The 10716-nt window shown below is 39.9% G+C and overlaps 1 protein-coding gene across 1 annotated transcript in view; it reads right to left on the bottom strand.

Annotated features, from left to right (window-relative positions):
* Positions 1 to 6627: 6627 nt before the first annotated feature.
* The window catches only part of NUF2 (NUF2 component of NDC80 kinetochore complex), a 29937-nt gene continuing 25848 nt past the window's right edge, over positions 6628 to 10716 (bottom strand). The window contains exons 13-14 of the mRNA XM_032806121.2: positions 8935 to 9070; positions 6628 to 7580 (exon numbers count right to left, since the gene is read on the bottom strand). Coding sequence (XP_032662012.1) covers positions 7458 to 7580; positions 8935 to 9070 — 259 coding nt within the window. The 3' untranslated portion in view covers positions 6628 to 7457. The remainder of the gene's footprint in view (positions 7581 to 8934; positions 9071 to 10716) is intronic.

The following is a 10716-nucleotide window of genomic DNA, read 5'->3' as shown; positions in this document are numbered from 1 at the left end:
TTTGTGAACTCAAGCTGTTCATTGAATAGTGATTTAAATTTGAAAATCAAAGTCTGCTCACGTGATTTGTGAGCAGGAAAACCTGCTAACTGGGGAAAATATAATTTTTAATTAGTACATTGATCAGCTCTGCCAAGTAATTCAAAGATTAACTATCCAAGTATCACTTTTCACACCTACATCACCTTAACACTGTATGAACAGCTTGTTACAAATTGCATGCACTTAGCATTGATGAGTGCAACCACAACACAACTGATTACGCCATTGTGCCTAGGGTATTTATAGCCTTATTCTTCCTGTCAGTCTGAACAGAGTCCTTTTACTTACCAGAAGTGCTCAATACAAAACCATCACAGCTAGCATTTGTGAAAGCCTAATGCTAGAACCCCAATAGCACTTGCCTCCTTGCTAGAGGTACACAGAATACAGCACTAAATATTTTACCACACATCTCAGTGCCTCTCTGAAGTAGGCTTGGCTCCTCTATTAGCTACCTCATTTTGAAACTGGAGTAAACACATCAGTTAGGCAGTACCTAAAACATGAGATTGTTCAGAGCTGCAGGTAGCCTTTTGCAATGCCTAACAATTTTATTGACTCTACAAACCTAGGAACAATGCTACATATCCTTGTGTGCCAGTGGTTGCCTGATTTGTTTATTAGGTATCCTTTAGAGTCTCCAGTTTAAGATACTGTGGTCTGGCAGGATTCAGCTGCCTCTAGATTGACATAGAATTATTAGAATGTAGACTCCAGTGCACATGAGAGAGGTACTCACACTTTTTGAACTGCAATAGTTTTATTAGATCAGCAAAATCAAACTCTACAGCACAGTAGATAGAGTTAATTCAAAATGTCCACCACTTGCATATTCACATAATCCTTTGTGGAGAACTGAAGCTGATAAGATATCAACAGCAAAATAATTGGCTACACACCTTATCTTCATACACAACACACATGCATATGTTGCTTTCATGTAGAGTTCCTGTAACAATCCTGATGTAGAGGGCCTCGAAATTCATTTGTAAATAGTGATTTGTTCCACTTAAACAAACCCTCTCAGGAGCCACATGGACAAGCAAGAGATATTCTGAGGTACTCTGATCAAGTGATCAGGCATACAACTCATCTTGAACAGACTGGTCACATCTTCCAGAGAAGCCAAAAGTTGTCTCACACTATGAGAATCCTTGAGATTGAGAGAAAATCTCCTGTTCATCTCCTTCACCAGGGACTACTTGTGCAGGTCTATTACTAGCTAGCTAATGTGGTCTGATTGCTTACTCCTTCTCCACTAGTGAGTCATGGGTGGAAGTGTTCAATTTTACACCCCAATGTCCTAACACAGGAGTTAAGCTCTTTTTCCCCATTATGATGGGCTTGATAATTAAAAAGGCACTGATCGCAGAATTAAAAGTTAATGGTAATTTAGGTACAAGTGATGATTTGATCACGTTTATGATGTGCAAACACAGAATAAAGTCCAGACTAGTGATCATATACTGGGTGCTTTAAAAGGGCAATTTCACACTTCTGAAAATGATTATGAGCCAAATTAGCTGTGAGGAAGAATTTTACCAGAAAAATCTGACTAATCATTGAGAATTATTTAAAAACACTTTACTAGATGCCAAAAAAGCCACAAATCGAGGAAGGAGATCGTATTGGTTAAAAATCAACCTGGTTTAGAGGCCAAGCAAAGGCAGTTATACATTTTAGTTTTTATAACAATGGAAGAAAGGGGGAGTGGAGAGTAATGAATATAAATCAAAAGCTAGGAATTGTAGAAAATTGATAAGGGAAGCTAAGGGACACAAGGGAACTCTATGGCCAGCAAAGTTAAGGACAATACAAAATGTAAGTACATTAGTAAGAAAAAGAATCTTAATGCTATTGGTCTATTACTAGATGAACATGATAGAGTAATCAATAATGCAGAAAAGGCAGAAGTGTTTAATTATTTCTGTTCTGTATTTAGGAAGAACATGATTAGTCAAATATGACAACTCTTTCCATTCCAGTAGAGTTTCAGCAGAATGTTAAATAGCAATTACTAAAGTTAGATATTAAAATCAGCAGGTTGGAATAACTTGTATCCAAGGGCTTTAAAAGAGCTTACTACATAACTTGCTGGACCGTTAATGCTGATTTTCACTAAGTCTTAGAACAGGAGGAAAGCCCTAGAAGACTGGAAGAAAGCCAATATTATGCCAATATTTAAAAAGGGTAAACCAGAGGAACTCTGTAATTATAGGCCTCACAATATGACATCAATCACAGACGAGATAATGGAGTGGCTGACACAGGAATTGATTCATAAAGAATTAAAGGAAGGTAATATAATTAATGTCAATTAGCATGGGTTTATGGAAGATAGAGCCTATCTAACTTTATATCTTTTTGTGATGAGATTACAAGTCTGGCTGATAAAGGTAACAGAGTTGATGTAATATACTTAGACTTCTGTCAGGCATTTGATTTGGTACCACATGACATTTTGATTAAAAAACTAGAAAGAAAATTAACATGGCACACATTAAATGTATTAAAAGAGCTGGCTAACTGATAGATATCAAAATGTAATTGTAAAGGTGGAATCAAACAGGTGCATTTCTAGTGGGTCCTACAGGGATCAGTTCTTGGCCCTACACTATTTAACATCAATGACCTGGGAGAAAATGAAATCACTGATAAAGTTTGCAGATCACACAAAAACTGTGGGAGAAGTATAATAGAGAACAGGTCACTGATAGAGTGATATGGATCGCTTGGTGAGCTGGGCTCAGGCAAATAATATGCATTTTAAATATGGCCAAATGTAAATGTATACAACTAGGAACAAATAAAGGATGTAACACATACTTACACAATGGGAGATTATCCTGAGATGCTGCAATTCAAAGAGATTTGGGGGTTGTGTTAGATTATCAGAAGAACATGAGCTCCCAGTGCCATGGTGTGGCCAAAAGGGCTAATGAAATCCTTGGATGCATTAATATGGGAAGATATACCTATCTCATAGAACTGGCAGGGACCCTGAAAGGCTATTGAGTCCAGACTCCTGCCTTCACTAGCAGGATCAAGTACTGATTTTGCCCCAAATCCCTAAGTGGCCTCCTCAAAGATTGAACTCAACCCCGGGTTTAGGAGGCCAATGCTCAAACCACTGAGCTATCTCTCCCCCCAACCTCAAGTAGGAGCAGAGCAGTTATTTTATCTCTGTATATAGTACTGGTGTGACTGCTACTGGAATACTATCCCCATTTCTGATGTTCACAATTCAAGAAGGATGTTGATAAATTGGGGAGGATTCAGAGAAGAGCCACAAGAATGATTAAAGGATTAGAAAACATGCCTTATATAGTGATAGACTGAGCTTCTTGAGTATATTTAGCTTAGCCAACAAGGTTAAGGAGGAACTGGAGTACGGTCTGTAACTACGTACATGGGGAGCAAATATTTGATAATGGGCTCTTCAATCCAGCAAAGAAAGATATAGCACAATCCAATTGTTGGAAGCTGAAGCTAGACAAATTCAGGCTGGAAATAAAGGTGTAAATTTTTAACAGTGAGAGTAATTAACAACTGGAACAATTTACTGAGGGTTGTGGTGGATTCTGAATTTTTAAATCAAGGTTTGGATGTTTTACTAAAAGATCTGTTCTAGGAATTATTTGGGGGATGTTTTATGGCCAGTCTTATACAGGAGGTCAGACTAAATGATTACAATGGGCTCTTCTGGCCTTGAATCTATGATGGCTGTGTTGCAGACTGTCTTTAGGACAGCAGCTAACTACCCAAGTAACCTCATCTCCAAAATGTGTCTGTTGAAGATGGCCCTTCAGGTAATTTTTCCATGGACTAATGATTACAGAATCCTGGCAATGAGACTGACCCCTGCAGAGGTACTATTTTTGATCAACTGATCGAAGGGGTATGACAAGGGATATGCAAGCCCACCTGCTCTGCAGACACACCGATATGGCATAAATGAGATCTTAGACAACGGTATAAATGAACAGTGTTCCCTCCTCAGGTATTGGAGATTCACATGCTCAAACACACACACAGTCATATCCTCCAGAGCACTCACTTTCCCCCTAAAAACAGCATAGTTATTCGCCCACCTCCACCACCACCAAAAAGCACCCCAATTTATGTGACCTCTATTGATCTCTGAATCAGTACAGTCCTATACACAGCTCTCCCTTCCCTGGTATTCTGAGCATATGAAATAAAACAGCTTCCCTCCTTTGCCTAGTGGTACTGGATCAGGGTCACCTGTCAGGGATTATAACCTTACATTTGTGTTATTTTACTTCTTTGGGGACAACATAATTCTGCCTATGTTTTGTTTACATGCATTTTAGACAACTACATTGATTTGTTAGCTGTAGCACATGCATATTAAACCTATATAATCAAGACATATGCCTTGGAACAACATAACCCCAAAATGTTGCTCAATGTACTACAGGTTGCTGAGGCATTAAGTCAATTGGTAATAACTGTTAATGAGAGGCAGTGTGATCTTGTGCATTGAGCATAGAACTAGAAGCAGACTCCAGAATTCTAATTGTCTATGTAGCAAGTGTAAGTATGAGACAAGTCACTTAATTGGCATCTCCGTCTCTACATTCGAGAAATGGGACTGTACTAATATACATGCCTACCTCATAGTGGCACTTGTATATTGCAACATGTGAATAAATAAGAAGTGCCATGAGGACCATGTTTCAATTACACCATTGGTAGTATTAAAATCTTTAATGGTCTCAGAACTTAATGAAGATGTGGAACATGTAACAATTATTGGATTGAAAATTATAATAAGTTCTATTCACTCACTTGAAAAATGATTGATGTTTAGATCATTAGTCCTCAAATATCCATCTGTGAGAGTTAGAGAGTATATTTAGGAGATATGCAAAGTATTATTCCTATAACTTTGTTCTACATAAAGATGGGTGATTTAACAATTAAATACTAGAAGTTGATTTTTTTTTCTTTTTTATCATCTAATATATGGGGGGCCCTACGATTTTGTCACGGACCTCCAAGACTTCAGCCCCAATGGCTGGGAGCTGCAGAGTCACACCACCTCCCACAGCAACAGGGAAATGTGAGGTACCCCCACCACCTGAGGTAGCAGGCCCCCAAGCTCCTAGCTGCAGTGGCGGTGGCAGGGAGACCCATGCAGCTCTCTGGCCGCCGTGGGGAGGGAAAGGGGGACCCCCACAGCTCTTAGCCCCCATGGGCGGTGGGGGCCCAGCTATCCCACAGCTGTCCAGCCCCTTCCCATTTTAGAATGGATATTTTTAGTAAAAGTCACAAACAGGTCACAGGTAATAAAGAAAAATTCACAGAAGCCTATAACCTGGCCAATTTTTACTAAAAATATCCATGACAAAAATCTTAGCCTTAATAGTAAGTGACAATGGTTTTCAGAGGTTGTTGAGCATATACACTACTCCTAGTGACATCATTGGGAGCTATGCATTGTCAGCACCTCTGGAAGTCACTTTAAAAACATAATTGAAAGATTTTTTTGGCCAGAGTTTGAAAGGATATTGCATATGCAGGTCTAAAACTACTATAAAATTACTGACATTTCTCCTGTACCTTTTTAGTTATATCCATTCTTATGAATATACTGAAACCAATGAGTAAATCAAAATTAATTTTATTTATATGGTACACAGACAGGCTAAAATAAATCTAAATCAGAAATTGTATCAACAAAAAATGTTCCAACTGTTCAACTAATGGAAGATTTGAGATTAAGGGTAACGTTTTCAAAAATTATCAAATCCTCTTTTCAAGAGCATCCAAGGTATTTAAGTGCTTTTGAAAATTTTACCCATGGTGTTAGAGCAAAAGGAATTTGTTAACTATTTGCTTATGGCAATCCTCTGCTTATCATCCCAGTTAATCTTTGCAAGTATGTAACCCTTCTTAAATGCACATAGGCAAAATACCTAGGAGAAAGATGTTAAACAGATCCAACTTATCTGTAAAAGGAATTCAAGAAACGTATGGGCTAGCAGAATTTCTGCACATAAGGTTGTTTGTAACCTAGTATATAAAGGCTGTTCTGCGCCAACGAGATGTGTCTTCTTCCTTTAGCACTAGCCAAGGAAAAAGCACCCATTCAGCTGACCGAGAATAAAAGTTTGGTACCCGTCTTCTTGTCTTCCGTGCCTCCTTGGGGTAATTGAGTAGCTCCAGGGGGAAAACGACCCCTTTTGGCTAACAATGGTGAATTTAGAAAGTCTCAACGATCAAGAAAAAAAGACATTGGGTGAAAAAAGCAGATCCAAATGCAAAAAAAGAGGCAACAAATAGACAAACTAATATTTAAAGTTTCAGTCCTGAAGAATTACAAGAACAGAGCCCAGGAGAAATAGAAAATCTAACCAAAGCAACAGGAAAAACAAAATGAGATCTGAAAAGAAGCTGTGAGTAACTCAAAAGCTTGTATTTAACAACAGAAGTTAGTCGAAAAAAAAAAAAAAAAAAAAAGATTACCTCACACACCTTGTCTCAGGGTAAACATAGGTCAGATAGAAAACTCAAAAAACTAAAAGACTTATACCAAGAAGACAATGAAAAAACAATTAGGCTATCCAAATCTTTACAGCAGCTACTTAAAAGTTGATTTTTATGTTCCAAGGCAGTCTGGCCAAACATTTTTAGAAGAGCAGTTTCAATAGAAATGTACAATGAATATCAATCCATGCCATTTTATTTTTAATTCAGTTATCTGCCCAAACATGGACTTATCTTGTACAAACACAATGGGTGTTCAGTACACACCAAGCAAAAACCATGGATTCAAGCTTCCAGAAAGAGACACAGCAACACCAACTGAATTTATGTAGTTCCCCAAATAGGACTCTTTCCTCTGAGGGCTTCTTTATCGCTGGACATCACAGGTAGAGCAAGTCAGAGTTTATATAAGAATCCACTTTCCCATCATGATGATCTCAGTAAGACTTGTCTCAAAATCAGATGGAACTTAAAATAATTCAGACCGTGTTCAATATACCTGGAAAATACTACAACCAAGATCTAAGAAGATACCTCCATTCAAACCAAAGCTACCCCAATCCAACGTCCTCAGTGTAGTTTCTGCTAAAACTGTAGTTACACTAAAAACCAAAATTAACCCTCAAACCATTTCATATAAACAAGATAAATTGGTATACTTACCACTAAAAGAATCAGAGCTGAGAAAGATAATGCAGACAGGATGTTGAAGCCCATATTTACTAAGGCTAATCAGTTGACAGCACCAGGGCCTTGTCTACAATACTAAATGTGTTCTGAGGTCATATTTAGAAGAAGCTTCCCACATAAAATGCAATATTTTAAACCCAGACATGAGGATAAATACAATAAGCAGAGTCCAAGTGAAAACCAGTATAACAGCTAGTTCAGGAAGTCTGAACTCAAAGCATTCTCCTCTTTAGTTCAGCAGTTTTTTCATCTCGTGAGGCTGCATAGCTCTCTGCTATCTTTGCCAGAGCTTCATGGTATTTCTCCAAGCCAGCCCTCAGGTTAAGATAGATCTCCTAAGGTGAGAAAGTTAGTCAGTCAATGAGGTTCTCCCATCAGCAGTGTTAATGCTGATGCCTTACAGAGGATTTAAAAGACAGCAGGGCAGATTTTGGGTGAATCAGAGCTGCGCTCAGTGTTGCTCAGGAGTATCCATGGAACAGGAGGGGAAAGGCAGAGCAGATGAGCACAGGGACAGGAGAGTGATGGGAACTGCCATCTAAAATTCAGAGGAATCAGGCTATCCTACACTTACCTTTCAGCTTTGCCTGGCTCCCCGACCACAAGCCCTGCACACCGCCGAAGGGCCACAGGAGGGGAATTCCCCTCTGCAACAATGCAGTTCTCTCCCCTTCCCAAGTCCACTGATCCTTGTAAGGTTCAGAGGAGAACACTGATTCAGCAGACTGCCTATTATCCACACAATTGGGGCTCTCATGCAGTATTACGAAGTCCAAATGTGTTGCTTCATAGCCCCAAAGTGTTCCCTTCTCCTCCATCCTGCAGACTAAGGGTCACCTGAGAAGAGCCTAGCTCACACGGACTTTAGCTGGCATACAGCAGGACATCAAGTCTGCTGTGGGAAGAGTGCATGTGTTGGGAGGAAGCGGTAGGCACAAGAGCTGGCTAGTTATATCAGAGCTACTTAAATTAGTTCAGGTTGAACCAAATCCAAAACTGAAAATATTTAAACGAATCAAAAAAATCCATTTTAGGTTGAACAAAACAAGTCATTCAACCCAAAACATTTGATTACAGGCATTTTTAAAGGGCTGGAGGAAGAGGTGGTCAGGCCCGCCTTAAAACTTTTGTCATCACTATGAATTGCCACTATACATGTCCATTTATAGTCATTGGGCCAAGGAAAGAGTAAGAATGACTATGGCCTGGTGGTTAATGGTACTTCCCAAGGATTTGGTATAACCACGTTCAGGTTCTTGCTCCTATGACAATTTATAAGAAGTGGAACAGATTCAACAGGAGAGAGACAGACAGACGTTCACACCAGAATATTCCATAGCCTAATGGCAAGGGTCACTCCTACAATGTGGGTGACCCAAATACAAATCCCTTTTCCACATCAGGCAGCAAAGGGAATTCAGCCTAGGTCTTCCACAGCTCAGGTGAGTGCCCTAAGTACTGAGCTGAAGTTCTGAAAGAACCATCACCTCCTCACCCCAGTTTGTGAATAGTGCCTAAGTGCCAAAGGGGTTTTGGAGGGGGAAGGAGGAGGTTTGGGGGAGGTGAAACTATTTGGCAAATTTATGTCAAATTCACAAAGTTTTTGGTCAGCTGAAACTGCATTTTTTGGCAAATAAAGGGTTTTGCCCAGCTCTCCTCCCCAGTACTTAGAGGAGAATTCCTGCTTACCTGTGCTTTCATTTTTTCCTTTTCAGTGTTCTCGTTCAGCTGCTGGATTTTTAATCTGACTTGCTGGATTTCCTTGTGAATCGCCGTCACCTTCTCATAGACAGCCCCTCTCTTCTCCTGAACTCGGTTACAATACCTAAAGCAAGAAGGTATGAAATAGTTTGTGCTGAACCAATCACCTCACCCCAAATTAAATATAAACACCAAGATAGATTTCACACTGGATATGAGTGTCAAGGAAAGTGATTTTCTAAGTTACAATTAGAACAATTATTTGCAAAGGAAAAGTTGCATTTGTGGGATAAGTAACATTTATCCATCTAGGTGTACAGTTTATCTCCATCACATTGACATCAGAAAAGTTGACTCATTCTTAAATCCTAGAGCTATATAGCATCAAGAAACAAAACTCAAAGGAGTTAACATAAAACTTGTCAAACAGAAATTGCCCAATTGACTTCAATGGAGCTACACTAATTTAAACCCGCTGAGGATCTTGCCTTAAGTGTTTTTCTACTGTTGAGTGATGCATTCATCATACTCTAGAGCAGTGGTTCTCAAACTTACTTAATCCTGCCCCCATTCTTTGTGTCTGTAGTCATTTGCAAACACACACAGCCCCACTCATGCCACCAAAGTACATATATTTGTGCCCAGCTCTGAAGGCAGAATGGAAAGCAGTGGCTGCTGGCCAGATGCCCAGCTCTGAAGGCTGCCCCATGGTGAGCAGCAGTGCAGAAGTAAAGGTGGCATGAGATGGCATTGCCACCATTACTTCTCCACTGCTGCTGGCGGCATTGCTGCCTTCAGAACTGGGCACCAGACAGCAGCCACCACCTCCCAAAGCTTCTCATGATCCTGCAGAATACATTTTGTGTCCCCTGGTTTGAGAACCTCTGCTCTAGAGGCAGCATGGTGTAGTGGGACTGGAATCTTGAGTTCAAAGGCCAGCTCAGCCACAGAATTCCTACATGATCTCAACTTTTACTGTGTCTCAGTCTCTCCATCTTTAAAATGGGGTTAATACTGATCCATATCATGAAGATGTGAGAATTAGCTAGTATTATACTTTAAACTGTTTTGGAAGATTAGCTGTCTGACAATGCAGGGTCTGAAAAAGGATTTGGATAGTTTATGTTTCCATAAAATACTTCAGGACAGAATGTAGCTCGGTTTTGCATCAAAGTTGCACCATCACTAATTGAAAGTGTTACTATGTCTAGACCTGTGTGTTTTGTACCATTCTCTACCTGTGGACCTGGCCATAGAATTTAACAAATCACAAAGTTGTGCTGCACAAAATAAGTTTTAAAGTATTAAGTCTCTAGCTCTTGGAGATGCACTGGGGGGAGTAGGAGGGGAAGTAAAATGGGCCCAGCCAGTGCCAGCCCTCCCCAGCATCCCCCAGGACCCAGAACTGTGCAGGGAAGACCAACCCCACTGTGGGGGCACTAAGCAGTGGCTTGCTGTCAGATGGGACAAGCATTCAAACTTAAATAGTTTTGTCATTTCTGCTCCTACCTACAAGGAAAAGAAAAGATGCATTTTCCCACTCACCACCAAAAGTCCTTCCACTCTTCTAGTTGCCAAAACCCAAAGCCACCTCCCTTCCCTTCTTCGCTGCTAAAGCCCATAATTGTCAAAACACAGGAAACATCTACAAGGCAATTATGTGTTAATGCAAAAATCTACAGCTACACTAAAAATTTAGAAGAGCATTTAATATCATAGACTAAGGTCACAAGGGACCATTATGATCATCTAGTCTGACCTCCTGCATAA

Source organism: Chelonoidis abingdonii, chromosome 7, assembly GCF_003597395.2.
Source record: "Chelonoidis abingdonii isolate Lonesome George chromosome 7, CheloAbing_2.0, whole genome shotgun sequence".
NCBI classification, from domain to species: Eukaryota; Metazoa; Chordata; order Testudines; family Testudinidae; genus Chelonoidis; species Chelonoidis abingdonii.
The sequence above is the reverse complement of the archived record's forward strand: the minus strand, read 5'-3'. Positions and strand labels throughout refer to the sequence as shown.